Raw genomic sequence first — 23039 nt, 5'->3', positions numbered from 1 at the left:
AAAAGTCAAGGCCCAAAACTAGTAGAAGGCCTTATAAGAAATTCACCGTAAGGCCCAAAATATTTATTTTTATTATAAAGACCCTTAATATTTTTGAAAATCAAATTCATGGATTACTAGTACCAGAAATTTTACATATATTAAAATATAAGGCCCAAAAATTATATTGGGCCCTAGTGAGATTTTTTAATGAATTTAAATACAAAAATTTATAATTGGCATTTAGAATCCATTTATATATATAATTTGATGATAAACTGTTCATAAGACCCATAATGCCCAAAATAAAAAATGGGCCTTATTAATTTTTTACTTGTCTGATCGAAAAAATGATTAATAACTTATCCCAAACTACTTTTGTTTGTAAATAAAAAATCATAAGTAAGGCCCAAAATTAAAATGGGACTTATAAAAAAGTAACTTTTGAATCCCGAGTAAATAAAATCGAAATTTTTTGTCAATAAAGATCCAAAAATTCCAACTAATAAATTTATTAATGATCTGATTAATAGAGTGATTAATGATTGATTAATTGATTAATTAATGAATTAATTTATAGCGAAATTACCAAAATGGTTTGGAGAGAGACCAGGCAAGAAGAAGGAAGATCCCGAATCACCTGAAGAAGAGGATGTTAAGGCAGCCGCCGACGAGGATCTAGAGCCCGCAATGGAAGAAGAAGAAGGCGAGGAAGAGGAAGAAGAAGAGGAAGAGGAAGAAGAGGAGGAAGAAGAAGAAGAGGAAGAGGAAGAAGAAGAGGAGGAAGAGGAAGAAGAAGAAGAAGAATAAACTTCATTTTTTTTCTCAATATTACTATAATTATTATTATTATTATTATTACTATTATTATTACATTATAATTATTATTATTACACTATAATTACAGTAACAGTAACGAACATTAAATTCATCGTCATCTTAATTAAAAATATTAAAACAAAAAAAAATTTACGGCTTTTTAATTCAACAAATATTAATTATTTATTTATTGTATGTCATAATTAATAAAAAATTATAAAATATTATAAGACTTTCATTGATACCTTCACACCGATTTCCTGTAGTTTGAGTACCCACATCACTGTGTTCTGAAAAAAAAACTAATTATCGTAATAATAATAATTATTTCTTACAAATTCATTTTTTATATAAAATTAAACACAGAAATGTGAAGAGGAAGCAAAGGCGAGTAAAATGAGTACCCACATCAATATGTTAAGACCGGAAGTGTAATTCATACTTATAATTAATATATTTATCAATATATGACAATTTATCAGAATATGATGTTGTGGGTACTCATTTTACTCGTCTTTCTCTTCTCTTTTCTTTTTTCTTATTCATGTTGTCTGAAAAAAATTTTCCTTTTCACTCCGACTCTAAATCATATCCCGTGTATATGCATATATATTTATATATATCTGTATATACATAAATTAAACTATACAACTGTATTGAAAATTAAATGCCCTTTCAAACGAGTACCAACATGCCATATATATTTTTGATATCATTCATAATTCATATATATTTTAATAAATATGAAGTATATATTTTTAAAAATCTATAAAAATAAAGCTTAGCTTGTGGGTACTCATTTCACTCGTCTTTCACTTCTCTTCTCATTTTTCTTATTCATGTTGTCTGAAAAAATTACCTCTGTTAACTCCGACGTTAAATCATATTCGGTGTATATGTATATATATTTATATATATGTATATACATTCATATATTTAAATTGAAGTTTACAACTGCATAGAGAATTTAATGCCCTTTAAAACGAATACCAACATGCCATATATATTTTTGATATTATTCATAATTCATATATATTTTAATAAATATGAAGTATATATTTTTAAAAATATGTTTAGCTTGTGGGTATTCATTTTAATGCATTTTTAATTCTCTATTCAAATATATATATGTTACATAAAAAAAACAAAAATTAAAAATTTGAATATTTAAATTTTCCCGCCAAAAAATAAAAAAATGGCCGCGTTCGATTTCCATCGACTACTGGCTCTAAATCGCCAAGTAAATAAACATACTTTTAAAATCCAAACGACAAATAAATATATAAATAAGTGATTTAATTCTGTGATATATTAGCTCATAAATTATATACATACATATACATGTGTATATTTTTAAAATAAATTTATTACCTCAGTTATAAAATTATATAACTTGAATTTATTTTTAATAATATTTAGTAAAATCATTTTGATATTTTTCTAACCTCAAAAATCAGTCGTTTAAATTTAAAATATTTGAATAAATAAATAAAGTGCGCGCAAGTTTTTTTTTTTAAATAATGAAGTTTTGTAAAAAAAATCAGTGAATAATTTCAAATTTTCTAAAGGATTAAAAGTTTTTGTTTGTGTGAATAAAAAAAAGTTGAATAAAATGGTTGTGATAGAAAATGGAACAATAGCTCAAAAAATAGGTTTTAAAAAAAAAATAATAAGTAGTGAGAAGAAAAAATTTTTAATTGTTCAGAACAAAGACAATGAGGGAGTAATTAAAGACGTTATGAGAAAGGGAAAGATGAGAAGTTGACTGAAGCTGGCGAATAAATCTATGAGGTAATTTTTTTATTATTATTTAAAAAAAAAAAAAATAATGAGAGATGAGGGAATAAGCAATTAAATTATTGGTGGGCATTAGAAAATTTTACGCGGGAAATTCGAATTTCTAGTTGATGGATTTAAATATTGATTAGAGTTTTTTCAAATTTCTCATAATCTATCAAAGTTAGCCTGAAATTCATAAGGACCAAATTTGTAGCCTATAAAATTTCCTACAAAAAAGTCTATATGAACTTTCCTGTAACTTCAATCCCTTTTCCAAAATTTTGAAATTAAAGTCAGTTGACATTTTTGACAGCAAATTTTACCCGCTCCAAATTTTCTTTAATCTTTAAATTAAAATAACTCCAAAACTATCAAAGTTAGACGGAAATTTATAAGGTTCAAATTTGTAGCTTATGAAATTTCCTACAAAAAAGTCTGTATAAACTTTCCTGTAACTTCAATCCCTTTTCCAAAATTTTAAAATTAAAGTTAGTAAACATTTTTGACAGCAAGTTTTACCTACTCCAAATTTTCTTAAATCTTTGAATTTAAATAACTCATAATCTATCAAATATGGCGCGAAATTCATGAGGACCAAATTTGTAGCTTATAAAATTTCCTACAACAAAGTCCTCATAAATTTTCCTGTAACTTCAATCCCTTTTCCAAAATTTTGAAATTAGTCAATTGACATTTTTGACAGCAAATTTTACCTGCTCCAAATTTTCTTAAATCTTTAAATTAGAATAACTCCATAACTGTCCAAGTTACCTCGAAATTCATGAGGACCAAAATTGTAGCTGATAAAATTTCCTACAAAAAAGTCTTTATAAATTTTCCTGTAACTTCTATACTTTTTCCAAAATTTTGAAATTAAAGTCAGTTGACATTTTTGACAGCAAATTTTACCTGCTCCAAATTTTCTTAAATCTTAAAATTAAAATAACTCCATAACTGTCCAAGTTACCCCAACATTCATAAGGACCAAAATTGTAGCTGATAAAATTTCCTACAAAAAAGTCCTCATAAATTTTCCTGTAACTTCTATACTTTTTCCAAAAATTTGAAACTTAAGTCAGTCGACTCCCAGTAAATTTAATTTCTCCATAAATCCTTAGGCCCAAAATTATAACGGGACTTAACTTTGAATCCCGAGTAATTAAAACATTATTCCTCCTCTAATAAGGATTCAAAGATTCCTACCGCAATAAATTTATCACTATAAATATTCAACTAAATAAGTTCTCATATATATTTTTTCACACATGACTATCACGTGTATCGTAAATACAAAACTAATCTTTTTAAAACTCATCTAATAAAATAAACAGTATTGTCAATAAATATATATATACATATATTTATAAGATTTAAAAATTCCAATGAAAAGTCCATGACTGCTACTTATTTACTACTGTAGTATTTTGTCATCGTAATTATTATTATTATTATTATTATTATCGAAATAATAATAACAATAATAATAAAATTTTCTGGAATTATTTAGGCTTCATATCCGAAGCCATATAAATTAGTAAACGTTAATACCGTAGTCTTGTTTCAACGTTAGTGTAATTTATATTATTGTAAACTCAACATCATTTTAAAACTTATATATATTATATATTTATTATTTATTTTTTTATTATTATCGATGATCAGTTACAATATTTATATACTAATTCAATTAATAATTAATTAATTAATTAATAAATGATAAATAAGTTTGAGTTTGAGTTTTAATTTTGAAATTTGAGTGTCGGCTATAAAATTTTTTTTTTATTATGGCGGAAAGTGATAATGAGGGGTGAGTTTTTTTTTTTTATAAAATTATTTGAGACCGAATTTTGATGTTTTTTTTTTGGAGAATAAAAATTTTTTTCGCGGATTTCGTTTAAGAGAAATTGTGGCAAAACGGTCAGAGATAGAGCTTGGGAGGTAAGGAGTGATTTTGTAGAGAATTTAATTATCTATAAAAAAGTATCCGATGGATTTTGACGTAAGTCTGATAGTTTTGGTGATAAAAATATTTTAAGAAAAAAAAATTTTTGGTAGAGGAATATTAAGAGAATATTTTTTTTTTTTTTAATAAAATTTGATTTTCTGAGTAAACGTTGAGAGATAGGGCTTAGGTGATAAGAAATTAATTTGTAGGAAATTTAATTCTCTATAAAAAAGCCTTATGAGAAATTTTAATCCGACTGATAGTTTGGGCTGTGGGATTTTTCAAAAATTAATTTGTTTCCAAAAAAGAGAATATTTGAGTTTTTTTTTGGTAGAATTTAAATTCTGGGGAAACTATCAGAGATATCAAAAAATTTATGAGAAACTATTTTGTAGCTCGTTGAATTCTCTACAAAAAAGCTCCTGAGACTTTTTCTCTAAAGTCCCTCAGAATTGAATCCCACGCTTCCGAACTCTTATCTAAGTTCTTATCAAATTACTAGCTTTCCCAAATTACCCCACAGATAAAAAAAAATAATCAATAGTAATTAAAATTCTTTATCTAATTAGTCAGCCATAAATACTTTGTATCCACGTACAATACCCATGTCATTATCATTATGAATAGCTTTCAAATAAAAACATTTTTTATGTCAGATAAGCAAAAAAAAAAAAAAATAATAAAAGAATTAAACAAATCACCGGTAATTATTACGACATAATTACTCAACAAAACTACCTGAGTCATCCATTCACTTACTTCTCCCACGCCCCATGTTCATATATTTATATATACCCACATATTTACATATTTATACATTCACACGAAATTCCATTACATAAATAACAAAACTATTGAGCGTATAAATTTATATCTAATTACAGGTATAAAATAAATGAAGGCTAAAAACACGAGATATACATTTGATAACAAATATATACATTGATATATAAATACCTATATATTAGTGCATATAAAGACAGAAAATTGAATGACCTTTAAAATGAGTACCTACAACCCATACTTATTTTTAATTATTTGTAACATATATATATGTTTATTAATATATATAAATATATAACTTGGATTATTGAAAAAAATATATTGATGTGGGTACTCATTGTAAAGGACATTTAATTCTTTATCGTAATATGTACTCAAATATATATATATATATATATATATATATATATATATATATATATATATATATATATATATATATATATATATAAATTAATGCATAAAAAGATAGAGAATTTGATGCCTTTTGAAATGAGTACCCACAAGTCATATTTATTTTTAATTATTTTTGTAACATATATATTTTTGTTAACATATATAAATATATGACTTTTAAATTACTGAAAATAAATATATAATGTGAGTACTCATTGCAAAGGGCATTTAATTCTCTATCGTAATATATACTCAAATATATATATATATATATATATATATATATATATATATATATATAAATTCATGCATAAAAAGACAGAAAATTTGCTGCCCTTAAAAATGAGTACCCACAAGTCATATTTATTTTTAATTATTTTCATTACATATATATTTTTGTTAACATATATAAATATATGACTATTAAATTATTGAAAATAAATATATCATGTGAGTACTCATTGCAAAGGGCATTTAATTCTCTATCATAATATCTATTCGAATATATATATATATATTTTTTTTACTTACATCACTAACCTTGACATTCATAATAAAAAAAAAAATTATTTCTATACAAAACCGGTTATTTTCAATAACAATTTTTTCCTTGGACTTAATACTAAATAATAATAATAACAATAATTATAATTTCATTACATATTATTATTTATATTTATCCTTGAAACAAACAAGTTAGTAATAGCTAATTAGCATAATTATTAGTTTCTTTTTTTTGTTGTCGGTTAAATATTTTCGATCAGTTCTCATTTGGCTTTTGGCGGTAAAGGATTGAAACTAAAATTAACGAAAAACATGAATTATTTAATGACCGTAGTCAATTTTGCCGATAAATTATCGCAGTTGAATAATTAATTAGTGATGTGATTATTAAGTTAATTACTTAGGGATTAATATACCCGGGAAAATATGAAAGTCAAATTAGGTAAATGCTTCGATTGTTTGAGGATTAAAATAAATAATATAGATAATTGTTATTGTTGTGATAATAATGATCATGCTAATGGCATTAGTGATAGTGGGGGAGTGTACAGAGTTGTCGATTTCAATTGCGATGTGTAAGTAATTTGTTTAATTGTAATTTATTAAGAAAATTTGGGAATTTTTTTCGTAACAAGGAAAATTTTGAATTTTTTTTTAATTCTAATGCGATTTGGAGGGTTGGAAAATTTTTTTTTTAGAAAAACGAATAGTGGATCTTGTAAGGAATTAAATTCTGCATAAAATGAGCTGTAATGATAATTAATTTGACCCAATTAAAGTAATTAAAAACAATAATTACAATAAATTTAAAAAGCCTAATTTTGGGAATTTTAGTTTTTCTGACATTTAATTATGATTTTGAGACTTGTAAAAATTTTCCTTAGAAAAATTAATGGGTGTACCTTAAAGAGGATTAAATTCCGCGTAAAAAAAAACTGTAATGATAATTAATTTGACCTCATTAAAGCAATTGAAAACAATAATTACGATAAATTTGAAAAGCCTAATTTTGGAAATTCTAGTTTTTCCGACACTTAATTATGATTTTGAGGCTTGTAAAAATTTTTCTTAGAAAAACAAATGGGTGTACCTTAAAGAGGATTAAATTCTGCGTAAAATGAGCTGTAATAATAATTAATTTGACTTGATTAAAGCAATTAAACACAATAATTACGATAAATTTGAAAAGCCTAATTCTGGAAATTTTAGTTTTTCTGACATTTAATTATGATTTTGAGGCTTGTAAAAATTTTTCTTAGAAAAATTAATGGGTGTACCTCAAAGATGATTAAATTCTGCGTAAAATGAGCTGGAGTTATAATTAATTTGACCTAATTAAAGTAATTAAAAACAATAAATTAGAAAAGCCTAATTTTGGAAATTTTAGTTTTTCTGACATTTCTTTACGATTTTGAGGCTTGCAAAAATTTTTCTCAAAAAAATTAACGGGTGTACCTCGAAGAGGATCAAATTCTGCGTAAAATGAGCTATAACAACGATAATTTATATGAATACTAAGCTCTTAAAAAAATTACCAAACAAAATTTATCAAAAATCACTTTTCTAACTTTCCGAACTTCGTCCAAATAAATATGACTTCCGGTCCAAATAAAATTTTTTTTCAAATCTCGTTGTTTTTATCTTCAAGCCCATTAAATTTCCTTTTGAATGACCTGTAATTACGCGCAATTCGCAAAGAAATATCCTTTGAAAAGGCGGTCGACGGAGCGAAACTGCGAAACGGGAAATTTTCCATGGATAAAATAAACAATAATAGTACTAATAACAATTTATTTTTTAAGTACAACAATAACATTGACAAAACAAAAACAAACAATACCATTATCACAAATAGTACCAATGATAACAAAACCCAGGATTATAAAGGGACAATTGAATCGATCACTCGATCTGTCATCTTCAGTAATCTCTTCAGACCTTTATAAAAATATATATATATACTTTTATTGTCATACTTTTATCTCTTTATACTAACTCTATATATATCCCAACAAACCCTATACTTTATATATTTTACAACCTATACATTTTTCTTTATAAATTTATCGTATTTTTATTTATAAAAAAAAAGTATAAAACTTCATCCCTTATCTTTTTTATTTTCTCATATATTTTTTATTCTATATGTGTACACATATATATTATACAAAGATTTGTGTCTCGATACCTGCTATCGATTTCATTTTTAAAAATACCCTTCATATAAATATATATACATATTTAAAAAAAAAAATTGACAATTTTATTTTGAATTACTGTTTGAAAAAATATATATTTATATAAATGTATATCATCGTAGGTCATTTTGTAGGGAATTTACTAATCTTGGAGGTCAGATTAATTATTTATTGAAAAAAAATTTTTTGGCGATCAAAAGTCATATTTATTTGGCGCGCGAATTATGAATTCAAAAGATCCAAAAAAATTTGAGTGAATTTTTTTTTTTTTTAATATATATGTTGTTGGGTGTCATTTAAAAGGAAATTTAACGAAGATTGAGAAAAAGTAAATTTTCCAAAAAAAAAAAAATTTTTTTCTTAAATCGCCAGGGAAAAAGTCAAATTTTTGAAATGGCTTTGGAATTTTTATTGTTATTTTTTTGTATAATCTTCAATGTACACGAGTTTTTAATTGTTTAGTTGACACTTTTTTTTTTTTTAAATGAAAGATTACAAATTTTTTTGAATTATTCATTTATTTATTTTTTTTTTTTTTATAAGAAAAAAAATAAAAAAATTAGTAAATCTCGTGTGCATTGTAGGTTACTGGGGATATCACCGGAGCTAGGACAACACGTACAATTTGAGGAGGGAACTAATTTTGTGTGCCGTGAAGATCGGGTTGAGCCATTAAGAAAAAGGTTTGAAATTTTCGAGCTCACTTAAATAGAAATTTATTTACATTACACTTCAAACTTAATTTATTACTAAACTATTAAATTTATCAACAAAACACAAGACACCTTTTTTGTAGACAACTTTATTCTGTATAAAAAAGTATCTATGACTTTTTATCGTAGCTCTGATAGTTCTTTGATATTTTTAATTTAAACTTTAAAACTTTGTTTTTTATTCAGACTTTTTTCAATACATTAGCCATTAATTGAATTTGAAACTTTTATAACATAAATGATTTTAAAAATAATCAATAATTTACCTATCAAAGTTATTAATATATAAAAAATATATAAGTAATTACCAAAGTATCGATTTTAAAAATAAATAACTTAACTATCTTCAAGTTAAAGTAGATTATTTTTATTTATAGCAATTCAATTTACCTGTACACAAATAAATAATAATTGTTACTATTTTTATTTTTATCAATAATATTTTATTTTTTACGGCAAAAACAAAAAATTTTATCTCCAATAGTAATAATTATTATTCATCATTTAATTTGTTTTATATTAATATAAATTCGATAAATATATATATAAAAAAAACTGATAACACATCCGGTGTAAAATTTCAAATTTATGAGATTATACCCTCGGGTCATATATATACATATACATATTTATATTTATATTTACATATACATATATTCATACATACATTCATATATATATATATATATATATATATATATATTATGTTATTACGGTATGGTCTGATGGCTATGATCTCTCTACATATGTATACATATATGATACATATATATGTTATTCCGGTATAGTCTAATGGTTATGATCTCTCTACATATTTATGCATATATGATACATATATATGTTATTCCAGTATGGTCTAATGGCTATGATCTCTCTACATATATATATACATACATATGTTATTCCGGTATAGTCTAATGGCTATGATCTATCTACGTATATATACATATATGATACATATATATGTTATTTCGGTATAGTCTAATGGTTATGATCTCTCTACATATGTATGCATATATGATACATATATATGTTATTCCGGTATGGTCTAATGGCTATGATCTCTCTACATATATATACATACATATGTTATTCCGGTATAGTCTAATGGTTATGATCTCTCTACATATTTATGCATATATGATACATATATATGTTATTCCGGTATAGTCTAATGGTTATGATCTCTCTACATATGTATGCATATATGATACATATATATGTTATTCCGGTATGGTCTAATGGCTATGATCTCTCTACATATATATACATACATATGTTATTCCGGTATAGTCTAATGGTTATGATCTCTCTACATATTTATGCATATATGATACATATATATGTTATTCCAGTATGGTCTAATGGCTATGATCTCTCTACATATATATATACATACATATGTTATTCCGGTATAGTCTAATGGCTATGATCTATCTACGTATATATACATATATATGTTATTCCGGTATGGTCTAATGGCTATGATCTATCTACATATATATACATATATATGTTATTCCGGTATAGTCTAATGGCTATGATCTATCTACGTATATATACATATATATGTCATTCCGGTATGGTCTAATGGCTATGATCTATCTACATATATATACATATATATGTTATTCCGGTATGGTCTAATGGCTATGATCTATCTACATATATATACAATGTATATATAGTTTGAATGAAATATTTGGAGGAACGTTGGGCGAAGCGGTACCTCTAAACCTCAAAAAAAAAAGTAGAATTTTTGTTCTCTTTATTAAAAAAAAATCACTAATAAAATTGTTTATATTTAACCCAAGTAAAGAAAAAGAGATTTGCAATACTATAATTTTATTTGAAAATTACTATCCCGCCTCTGCTGTAATTACAAAAAAAATCTCACCCCAATTCCAAAATCTATGGATAAAAAAACTTAAAATAATTTTAATTAAAAAAATTGCCCTTAATAATTAAATCCCGTCGCCTTTGAAGTTGATTGTATCAGAAATGAACTCCTCTAATTAATTAAATTTTTTTTGTTAAAATATTTCATCTCAATTTAATTAATTTTTTTCTTTACCTAAATCCATTTATTATTTCGCCCGAAAACTTTTTAAATATTTTTTTTTTCCACTTTATCAACTGGCAACTCAAAGCTCAAAGTATTTTATTAAACAAATAAATAAACAAACAAATAACAATAAATAATAAAAAAAAAAAAACAAATTTGTTGCGTGCGTGCAAAGAACCATCTCGTGCATGATCTCTATTTCATTTTTATTATTTATTATCACCTACTTTTATATTTTTTATTTTCACATATATATTAATAATTTTTAGTGACATAAATATTTATCGCGCCCCTGAACTCAAAAGAATAAAATAAATAAATTATTTAATTATTAACCATGAAAAAATATATATGTATACATATTTTTTGCGATGTGCTTCAGGCGAAAAAAAAAAAAAAATAAAATTATTACCTCAATATCTTGACTGCCTAAATCCAATTTCATCCGAAATTTCCACTCATATCACAAAAATAATAAAATTTTTTTTTTTTCTGATTACTTGAATAAAAAACAATGAATTTAAAATAACATGACCTATATGAGAAAATACCTCAGCTTAATATCAACATAAATACCCCAGGATCATCCAATACATAAAGCAACACATAGACCGTAGAAATAAAAGGTGTGTCTGCACATGCGTCGGGACAACAGGGACGCTATTCACCCTATTATCACCCCCGTGACAGATATTAACAATCCACTCGTCTTAATCTACTCTCTTTCATCCAAAAATCCACTTCCGACTCACTAAATATCATCAATTAATATAAAAATTGACAATTCAACCATTTGAAATTGGACCCCTTCCGAAAAGGTAGTCATCGAAATTGGAAAAATTGACCCTGTGTATAAACTAAGTGTCAGATTGATTTGAAATTGATTCCCCATGTGGGTGATAGTGATACCCAAGTGCCCGTTAATGAATTTTTTTGGTTAAATGTACGATCGCTACGTGCCACGTTGATAACTTCCGGTAATGGTTTATTAAAATCCGTTTTTAAAGTTATCAGCCGGGGATTGAAGTTTGTGTAAGTACGGGGCTGTTCTGAGCACTAGGATAACTCTGGATCGATGGTGATGATGCTGCCAGTGGATATTATGCCCGTAGTGGTGGTAATGTTCCCAGTGGGAGGTAGAGGGTGGCGTACTACTGGTTTCTGCTGATACTAAATACTGGTGTCATGAGTACTCTCAAGTCTTGCGGACGATATTGTCATTCATTCTGATACTTTCTGACTACAAACATCTCAATAATAACAATTATAATCGTAATAATATTAATAGTAATAATAATAAATGTTGTAGATAATATTCAGGAAATAAACTAGTGATCACTTCTTTTGCTTAAAGTTATGGTGCTAAATGACCACGAGGTTCTAAGCCTCGTGGATTTCAATGATTGTATTTATTAGTGTTGAGTGATTTATAGAATAATAGTTATTGTTTAAACAAAATGCCAAATTCAAGCGCCGTATCAACGAATCGTGTGATAAACAATACACTTAGGGACCAATTTAACCAATTAAATGATAACCAATTAAAATAATAAATGGTCCAACTAAACTATTTTTACGACCAATTGTAATTTTATAAATAATTAAATCGAAATAAACGTAAATGTATAATTTAGAATGGGCAGAAAAATCGTGACACTTATGAAGGAAGCGGAAATAAATAATTCCGCAGACATTATCCTTAAGTTAATATTTACAACAGTAGAATATATTAAATTAGTGTACGAAGGGTCAGGCTTACTGAAAATAACTTTTGAGTTTATAAAAAATAATGCGGAAATTGCGTTCGACCTTCAAGAGGTCGCGTACCCCGACTGGAGCGGAAATGAAATCACAATCGAGTTTAGAAGTTCCAAAACAAGTTCGCTCGGCTTCGTTCGATGAAATTCAGTTGGAAGTCAAACGATTTGATCAAAAAGAAATGCGTCAAACAGGTGGTGCTAGTGGGACTTTGGGCTTGGGTCCAGGTTCTGGTCCCGGTCAAGGTCCAGGTCCAGGATTGGGCTCAGGTCTTGGACCGACTCCTGGTAGTCCAGGGCACAGTTTGGACCCGAAAAAATCAACGCTACGCGTTCCCCAGCTTCAGACTAATCAGAGATCGAGGTCATTTGACATGTACGAAAAAACATCATTGCTGCCAACGTCATCACGGTCATCAATGTCAGCTGCCTCGCGTAAGAGTGATCTGATAAGTGTGCCAGCGACCTGCTATCACTGCATCTGTGTCGAGGAATACAAAAGGCTATATTTGTCTGACAAAACTGATTCGGATGATGATTCAACCGGTAGCGGGCACCTCAGGGCATATGACAACCCGGATGATTACGACGCAGATGATGATCTCCCGCGTTCTGATGCTTCTGACAGATCCGAGTCAGCTCTGGATGATGACAATGAAGCCCAGAGGGAAGGCAGCCCTGAGATACGAGTGACGCTTATGAATTTTGATGCATACAATGACGTGGATGCTAGTTCTGATGAGGGTATAAAAGTCGAGTTTGTTCCCATGGATCGACCTAGGAGACTATCACGCCAGGAAGCGCTTACCACTTTCCCGATTGATCTCCCGTCAATTCTGGGCCCTGATGACGATGACGATGACGAGGATGATGACGGAGATGACGAAGAGGTTGAGAAAGCCAAGCTCGTGGTCAGGGATATCTTTCTTACGGTACCGGAATTGAAGAGGGATCGCGCTGCTTCGGTCGACTCGTGTTTCAATAGCGCCAAGAGCTGCCAAAGTGACGACAGCGGATGCTTGGCAGTTCCCCAACAGAACACCAGGTCCAAAAGTGTTGACATTGTTCTCCCGACTGACCAGCAGACAAGATACACAGCTTTGCTGCCGGTTAAAGACGACAGAAGAGGGTGGGTACGTTTAGGATCTTTGGAATGGCTTTTTTCTTTTTATGTTTGCGATCCGGGATTTTATCTTATGATAGTTTTTTATTACTCTTCAATTGATGCCGAGTCGAATGAGTACCCACATGACTAGGAAATGTTAAAAAAAAAATTTCAAAATTAATTTTGAAAATTTTTTTGACTTTTTTTCCTAGTCATGTGGGTACTCATTTTACGTGGAATGAAGTGTAGAATATCACTAGACTATTCATGTAACACAGGCTTTGAATTTGAAAATTAAATTTTTGAAAAAATAAAAAAAAAAAGTTAATTTCTTTGAAAAAATTTCTTAGTCATGTGGGTACTCATTTTACGTGAAATGAAGTCTAGAATATCACTAGACTACTCATGTAACACAGACTTTGAATTTGAAAATTAAATTTTTGAAAAAATAAAAAAAAAAAGTTAATTTCTTTGGAAAAATTTCTTAGTCATGTGGGTACTCATTTTACGTGAAATGACGTCTAGAATATCACTAGACTACTCATGTAACACAGACTTTGAATTTGAAAATTAAATTTTTGAAAAAATAAAAAAAAAAAGTTAATTTCTTTGGAAAAATTTCTTAGTCATGTGAGTACTCATTTAACGTGAAATGACGTCAAGAACAATAATCCACTACTTATTTTCCCCTAAAAATCCATAAAATCACGTAATCTATTTATATTTCCCCCAAAAAACTGACGTTAAGTACTTGTCAGCCTTCAGAAGCGTAATTAAATTTTGTTTGATCCCCCGATAGATAAGTAGACTAAAAACTCGTTAATGTACCTTTGAATTAACTCACAAACCATATCATTATTTTGTTTATTTTTTATTATACTGCACTAAAAATAATTAAATTATTATTTAAAAAGTAAATTTAAATAATTACTGTTATTATTATTATTTATTAAGTTTAACTTTTTATAGCCTTAACCACTTTAAATGACTTTTGCGTACACAAAGCGGGTAAGGCGGGTTACTAGTGAAGCAACGTTTGCTAAATTGAATTGGCAAACTTTGCAAAAACTAGTTGTTGAGCTCGTTTGTTGAGTTATTCCGTTATTCATTGTGCAAGTTAGGGTAGCAAGGGGCTGGGAATTCGAGACTAGGGGCGGCGGACTGAGGGCTCGAGGCTGAGCGAGAACTAACGTATAAAAGAAGGGAGAGTAAGTGGGTGGGTAATACTTATTATTAAAGATAAAAAAGACTAGAGTTGAGTTAATAATACTGAGTACAAAGTTAAGTGCCCTAGGCAACCCTCTTTTTTATATTTTACTCAAAAGTAAATAAGAAATAATTATTTACTACGCATTTGCTATTTATTTTTATCATTACCTTTTAGAATATTACGTGAAACTCGTATTCTGACGAAACTATTGATTTTATGATAAAGTCACACGACACCTTTTTTGTAGAGAATTTTACGCTGAACAATTTTACCCCTATGCATTTTTGACGTATCTTCGATAGATTTTCCAGAAATTTCATTTTTACTTTGGCACTTCGAAAAATTTCAACAGTACTTAAGCTAAATTTTTTCGAAGTTACTTTGGATGAATATTCTGGCTAAAATATTGAGCCTACCAGAACGTTGCAGGAAACCTTTTTTGTAGAAAATTTTACGCTGAACAATATTGTCTCTATGCACTTTTGACGTATCTTCGATAGATTTTTCAGAAATTTCATTTTTACTTTGGCACTTTGGAAAAATTTAGCTAGAGTATTTTTGAAATTTTTCGAAGTCACTTTGGATGAATATTCTGGCTAAAATATTGAGTCTACCGAAAAGTTGCAAGATACCTTTTTTGTAGAGAATTTTACGCTGAACAATATTGTCTCTATGCATTTTTGACGTATCTTCGATAGATTCTCCAGAAATTTAATTTTTACTTTGGCACTTTGGAAAAATTTAACTAGAGTATTTTTGAAATTTTTCGAAGTTACTTTGGATGAATATTCTGGCTAAAATATTGAGTCTATCGAAAAGTTGCAGCAGACCTTTTTTGTAGGAAATTTAATTCTCTACAAAATTGTATTCGTGCATTTTTACCGTATTTTCAATAGTTGGCCCGTAAATTTAATTAAAAAAATTTTTCTTAATTATTGTAGAGGACGGGGTGATTCCGGGGCATCTAGTAGCCGCGAATTGCGTTCGATTCCTGATTGGAGCGCCGATGCAATAAATGGGGAGCATCTGTGGGTAAGCACATCTGCTTCCGGTGAATTCTGTTACGTAAATGACTGCACGGTAAGTAGAAATTTAATTTACCTGAGTTTTCTTTCGGTGGATCTAGAACTCGACTAAATTTTCCGAATGAATTTGTTCAGAAACATGGGCCACGAGTTAAATGTTCAGCATGCCGGGTAGTAGCGCATACTCTCTGCGCTTCAAGTTTAAATTTTTTATGCAAGTCATCATTCCGTGACGTTGACGTAAGACAATACCGTGAAGAAACGTCGACGCAGCATCACTGGGTCCATAGACGTTCCCAAAAAGGCAAATGCGCCAACTGTTCAAAAGCTTTTCAATCAAAACTGTCCTTCAGCTCGAAAGAAATCGTTGCCGTTTCTTGCAGCTGGTGCAAGTCCGCGTACCACAACCGGGAGTCATGCTTCAATGTTGAGAAAATTGGGGAGAACTGTGACTTAGGGATCCACGGTCTTATCATCGTTCCGCCCGCTTGGATCGTCAAGCTCCCCCGCAAAGGTCTTTTCAAAAGCAGCCTTCGTAAATCCCCGCGAAAACGAAAGTCAACGAAAGGCGAAACAGCCGACGAAAATGGTTCCACGCGTTCCAAAAGCAAAGATGGATCGTCGGATGACTCAAAAGAGAAAGACAAAGACAAAGAGAAAGTGAAAGAGAAACTCTGGGTAGTCAAGCCCATTCCCTCCCCAGCGCTAAGGCCCGTTATCGTTTTTATAAATCCCAAATCCGGAGGTAACCAGGGCCTGAAATTGCTACAAAAGTTCCAGTGGCTACTGAACCCTAGGCAGGTTTTCGATTTATCGCAGGGTGGACCTAAAATGGGCCTTGAATTGTTCCACAAAGTTCCCAATTTACGAATCCTTGCTTGCGGGGGAGACGGAACCGTTGGATGGGTCCTTTCAGTTCTAGATTTCATTGGCGTATTTCCCCCACCTGCGGTCGGAGTCCTTCCTCTGGGAACTGGAAACGATCTTGCGCGTGCTCTAGGCTGGGGCGGAGGTTACACAGACGAGCCAATTGCTAAAATCCTAACTAATATCGGGGAAAGTGACACGGCGCTTCTAGACCGGTGGAAAGTTACTGTTGAAAAAAATCCAGATGCGACTGCTTCGGAGGATGACAGCAGAGCAAAAGAAAACTTACCCCTCAATGTCGTTAATAATTACTTTTCTCTGGGAGTCGACGCGCACATCGCGTTAGAGTTCCACGAAGCGCGCGAAGCTCATCCGGAAAAATTCAATTCGCGGTTTCGGAACAAAATGTTTTATGGGCAAATGGGCGGAAAGGATTTAGTCCGTCGCAAGTGGAAGGATTTGTCCGAATACGTTACCCTGGAGTGTGACGGGCAGGATGTCACGCCAAAGTTGAAGGAACATCGGGTCCACGCGATAGTTTTCCTGAATATTCCATCCTACGGCGGCGGAACTCGTCCCTGGGGCGGAGGTTCTGGGACCAAGGAACCCTCGACATCCGACGGGCTTCTAGAAATCGTGGGGTTGACTACCTACCAGTTGCCGCTGCTGCAGGCTGGTGGTCACGGAACCCCAATTGCTCAGTGCAGCCACGCGCGATTAGTCACCACCAGGACGATCCCCATGCAAGTTGATGGAGAAGCTTGTCGTGTCTTACCTTCAATCATGGAGATAAAGCTCCTCAACCAGGCGACCATGCTGGTGAAGAGCCGCGGGAAATCTACGGCCAAAACCCAAGGTGACAAACTCGAGAGCTTGAAGCTGCAGATAATGAGAATCAAGATGAGAGATTATGAGACTTTTCACTCGGATAAGGATCGACTTATTGGTGCTGCTGTCCCTCTGACTCCCGAACCTCTGGACCTCGACGCAACCATGGACTTGGAGTCGCTCAGGAAGCTGCTGGCTAAGGATTACAATATGGACAACTCCTGTTTTCTTGACTGTAAGTTACTCGGTTCTTGTCTTACATCCAGACAGATCTTCCTGGTTAATAATTTGCTTGTTTGTTAGCCTGCACGGCCGAACGATTCTTCAGGATCGATCGCGCCCAGGAACAGTTGCACTACGTAACGGACGTCGCTTCTCAAGCGGTGTTTGTTCTGGAAGAAGATGTAGCGAGTCATACCGAGGATGCAGCTAAAGTAGACGCCGCTACACCCAGGTGACTTTATGTTTCATTCCGACTCACTAGAGGGCAGGGTTGCAATATTTTTTTTCCTCGCCTCGATTGGACCTCATTCATCTCATGAACTATCACTCCTATCGTAATTTTTCTAAGGACATTTTCTACAGGAAATTTAATTTCCTACAAAAAATTATTCCTACAAAATTGTCATAAAATGATTAATTAAGAAGTTATCGATAGTTTAATTACTAGTCCTCAAAATTCAAGGAAATTCCTAACTTGAACTTCTTGTAACTTTTAAACCGTCAGTCCTACGGTAATTTTTCTTAGGACCTTTTTGATAGAGAATTAAATTTCCTACAAAAAAGGTTTCTATGAAAATTTCTGTAAAATGATTCTTTCAGAAGTTATAAGTGATTAAAGTATTATAGTTTATTGCAACCTTGCTGGTGAGTAATTTTAGTGACTGATAAAAATTAATGGGGTTATTTTGAATTTTTTGTTTACTTTTTATAAAATTTGATGTAGCGAAGAACGTCAGAATACTTTAAAGACGAAAACGAAAGCACCTGAACCACCAAAAGCTGAAAGTATTCAACGGGATGAAAGTATTAATGTAGAGGGTAAAAGTATTAATTTAGATGAGCGTAATGTAGAAAATGAAAAAGTTTTAACTAAGAGTATAAATAAAAGTATTAAGCCGGTAGTGGGTAATGTAGATGAGGATAGTCAAGTAACACAACGACAGCATCATAAATCTGATAACGATAATGTTAATGAGGATAGTGTACAAAAAAAAGAACAAAAACCTAAACAGAGTTCCTCTAAATCAACTTCTGCTCCTGAACGACCTAATCAAGGAAATTCTGCTTATATCAGGTGAGATTACCATTTTTTTTATGCCGATCTTCTGTGAATTATTATTATTTTTCAATTTTAAAAAGGTTCATTTTTTTATTTTTTCAAATCGGTTGAAAAATAAATTATCTCCGTTAACGATATTTTTGAAATCTACCGATTTCTTAGTCAGATCAGGTCTGGAATTTATCTTAACTCCGATCCATTAAAAAAAAAGTGCCGATTTCTATATCAGGTCATCGGTAATGTAGATTTTTGTAACCGATCTTCCATAAAATTACTAATTTTTACAATAAATTTAAATGTAAAAGATTTTGAGTGATGATTTGTTAATAAATCGCTAACGAATTTAACTTTTCACTACCGATTTTAAGAAGAAGTTAACGATTTTTGGACAGGCAATAAAATATTTTCAGTGCCCGAGACAGGCTTTTTAGTCTATCACCAGAAGTTCAATTAGGCACTAGTGCACTATTAGAAAAGCCGTCGGATGGTATAATTCGTGCCGCCAAAACCGGTGATCTGAAAACCCTGAGAGAACTACATCAACATGGATATTCATTGCTATCAATAGACGCTAATGGACAAACGGCTCTACATCTTGCTGCCAGACATGGATACAAAGACATTGTTAGGTATTTGATAGCATGCGCGCCACCAACTATACTCAATATGGTTGACAATGATAAGTAAGCTGATGTCCGTTTAAATAATTCAAATGATATCGGATTAAGAAAGTTAATTAATAAATAATTGATTATTGATTATCGATTACAGAGGACAAACGGCGCTACACAAAGCAGCACAACAAAAACGTCGTACTATCTGTTGCATGTTAGTTGCTGGTGGTGCGACATTGACTATACGAGATCGTCATGGTGCTACACCACGTGACTTGGCATTGACGTCTGACGATCGAGATCTCGCTGCTTATTTACATAGTAATTATTGATATTTGGTTTTTTAAAATTTAAATTACATTTTTATTCGAATTAAAAATATCGATTGAAAAAATTAATGTATCGATTTAAAAATCAAGATATTGGTAAAAAAATAAAAGTATTGATTTTAAAAAATCGATTTATAAATTCGATATATCGATTTAAAATAAAAATATAAAATATAAAATTTTTGAATCGATATATCGATTATTTATTTCGAGATATCGATTAATTACTTCGAGATATCGATTTAAAATAAAAATCGAAAATATCGAATTTTCTGAATCGATATATTTAATAAAAAATTAATATATCGATTTTTTTAATCGATATATCCATTATTTATTTCGAGATATCGATTAATTACTTCGAGATATCGATTTAAAATAAAAATCGAAAATATCGAATTTTCTGAATCGATATATTTAATAAAAAATTAAGATATCGATTTTTTTAATCGATATATCGATTATTTATTTCGAGATATCGATTAACTACTTCGAGATATCGAGTTAAAATAAAAATAAAAAATATCAAATTTTCGAATCGATATATTTAATAAAAAATTGAGATGTCGACTTTTTGAATCGATATATCGATTATTTATTTCGAGATATCGATTAATTACTTTAAGATATCGATTTTAAAAAATAATATCGATTTGAAATAAAAATTAAAAATATTAAATTTTGTAATCGATATATTATAAAAATTCGAGATATCAAGTTTTGCATTCGAGATATCGATTGTAAAAATTTATGTACCGATTCTCCACATCGACCTAACAAAAATCGATCATTAAAAATTTGATAAATCGATACTAATATATCGATTCTGAATAATCGAATTTCGATAAATCGATTCGAAAATCCCTAACAAAAATTCGATTTAAAAACTCAAATTTTTTTTATTTCTTATATTAAAAAATAAAAAACTTAAAATAAAATCAATAAATTTCTAATTCAATGAAAACTTTCATATTTCAGGTCAAGAACAATTTCATTTAGATACTGAAGACATGCTGAATCTTCCCTGACCTATTGAGGTACACTAACGACACTTAATTATTATCGATATCTTTCTCAATAGATATATAGGCATATATTTTATTCCATTAAAATCTATTTATATTACACGACGTCTCATCATCATATTTTTAATTATACACTCACATATAAATATATAACTATATTTGTATATATGTGTCTATTACATATATACATATATAAACATATATATATATTTTTTTTTAATAATAATCGACATCACGGATTTTAATTCCTCTTATATTTATTAAATAAACAATTAATTATTTAAGATAACGTGATACAGTAAAGTGTATACATATATATATCCATAAATATATATATGTATACATCTATAATCGTATAGAATGATAGGAAATTGAATGCCCTTTCAAATGAATACCCACAAGCTATACTTATTTTCAATTTTTTTTATAACATATACATATATATTTATTGATATATATATATGACTTTTAAAATATTTATAATAAATATGGCATGTGGGTACTCATTTTAAAGGGCATTTAATTCTCTATTACAATATGGACTCAAATACATATATATATATATATATATATATGTATATATATATGAGTAATTGTTTTTCAAACACAGGGCATACGTAAAATTTATATAGACTTAAGTAATTAAATTAATTATACATAAATATTTAAAGAAGTAGAAGACAAAATAAAAAAAAAAGTCGCAAAGATTTTTTTTGTCGCATATCTTTGTCGTATTAATTAATTAGGATTTCAAATAAAAGATAATTAAATTTATAAATGAGTATCCTCTATTTTGAGCTCACAATTAAATATCAATTAATTTTTTTTTATTAATTAATTAATTAATTGATTAAGAAATATTTCGAGGTTTGACGAATATTTTGATAATTTCATTTTAAAATTAATATTCTGGCGAAACTATCAGAGATACGGTAAAAATTTACTGGAATAAAATTGTAGACAATTAAATTCTCTACAAAAAAGATCTCGTGCGATTTTTATCTAATCTCAATAGTTTGGCCAGAATAAATGAAAATATAAATTTTTACCTTAAAAACAAACAAAAAATCAAACCTCATAAAATATATGAGAATGTGCGGAAAGACAAAGTTTGATTACAATTAATTACATAATTAATTACATGATTAATTTAGTAATTAATTATATTTATTATCGTTGATTTTTAAAAAAAGAAATTTTTTTTTCAAATTTTATTTTGAATAAAAAAATGAAATTAAAAAATACATATCGATATATTTCTAAAAATATAAATACATATATATATTATATAAAATACAATTATTTTAGAATCTCATATATTTAAAAAAAAATATCAGAACCAATTTAAAAAAAGAATTCAAATTTAAAATTTTTTCTAAAAATTTCAAGTATTTTTAAATTTCCCGCTTTTTTTCAATTTCTATAAATCGCGGGATTTTTTTGTAACTTAAATTTTTAAATTTTGTCCAAAAAATCCATGACTAAAAACCTACAAATTAACTTTAAAAAAATATTTAATATTTAAAATTTTAAATCGTGAAAAAAAAAAAATTATAAATTTTCTTATTTATTTTTAAAAAATTCCATTTATCTACTAAATTTTTTACAAAAAAAAAATTTTATTATCTTAAAAAAAACCTCAATCACTAGACTTCTATTTATTTAATGGAATGGCGAGAAGGAACAAAACAAAATGGCGGAATAACAAAAAAAACCAAACAAATAAACGTAACCTAAAAAAAAAATTCCAATTGGCCAAAAAAAAAAAAAAAAAAAAAAAAATTTAGCAGAAAATGTAATAAAAAAAAATAATAAA

At 29.1% G+C, this 23039-nt stretch overlaps 2 protein-coding genes and 1 long non-coding RNA gene across 14 annotated transcripts in view; 2 read left to right on the top strand and 1 right to left on the bottom strand.

Moving 5' to 3' along the window:
• LOC130677313 (troponin T, skeletal muscle-like) overlaps window positions 1-1028 on the top strand; it is a 10883-nt gene extending 9855 nt beyond the window's left edge. For all 10 annotated transcript variants that reach the window (XM_057484078.1, XM_057484034.1, XM_057484102.1 and 7 more), the window contains one exon: window positions 560-1028. In XM_057484078.1, the coding sequence (XP_057340061.1) occupies window positions 560-789 (230 nt within the window). In that variant the 3' untranslated portion in view covers window positions 790-1028. The remainder of the gene's footprint in view (window positions 1-559) is intronic.
• On the bottom strand, window positions 809-12394 carry LOC130677422 (uncharacterized). The gene is made up of 2 exons (XR_008991599.1): window positions 11594-12394; window positions 809-1088 (listed from the first exon to the last, which is right to left on the bottom strand). It is a non-coding gene; the product is annotated as an uncharacterized LOC130677422 (long non-coding RNA).
• LOC130677202 (eye-specific diacylglycerol kinase) lies at window positions 12383-23039 on the top strand. 3 transcript variants are annotated; one of them, XM_057483869.1, is made up of 8 exons: window positions 12383-14067; window positions 16195-16333; window positions 16414-18208; window positions 18277-18427; window positions 18920-19270; window positions 19666-19938; window positions 20027-20190; window positions 21177-23039. In XM_057483869.1, exons 1-8 carry the CDS (start codon window positions 12971-12973, stop codon window positions 21224-21226), a joined length of 4020 nt encoding a protein of 1339 aa, XP_057339852.1. In that variant the 5' UTR covers window positions 12383-12970; the 3' UTR covers window positions 21227-23039. The 3 variants fall into 3 exon arrangements, with proteins under 3 accessions (XP_057339852.1, XP_057339861.1, XP_057339870.1); XM_057483878.1 differs by lacking the exons at window positions 20027-20190; window positions 21177-23039 and having other exon boundaries at window positions 19648-19808; XM_057483887.1 differs by lacking the exons at window positions 19666-19938; window positions 20027-20190; window positions 21177-23039 and having other exon boundaries at window positions 18925-19105.

Source organism: Microplitis mediator, chromosome 1, assembly GCF_029852145.1.
Source record: "Microplitis mediator isolate UGA2020A chromosome 1, iyMicMedi2.1, whole genome shotgun sequence".
Taxonomy (NCBI): domain Eukaryota; kingdom Metazoa; phylum Arthropoda; class Insecta; order Hymenoptera; family Braconidae; genus Microplitis; species Microplitis mediator.
Note: the sequence above shows the minus strand (reverse complement) of the source record. Positions and strands in the feature narration are given on the sequence as shown.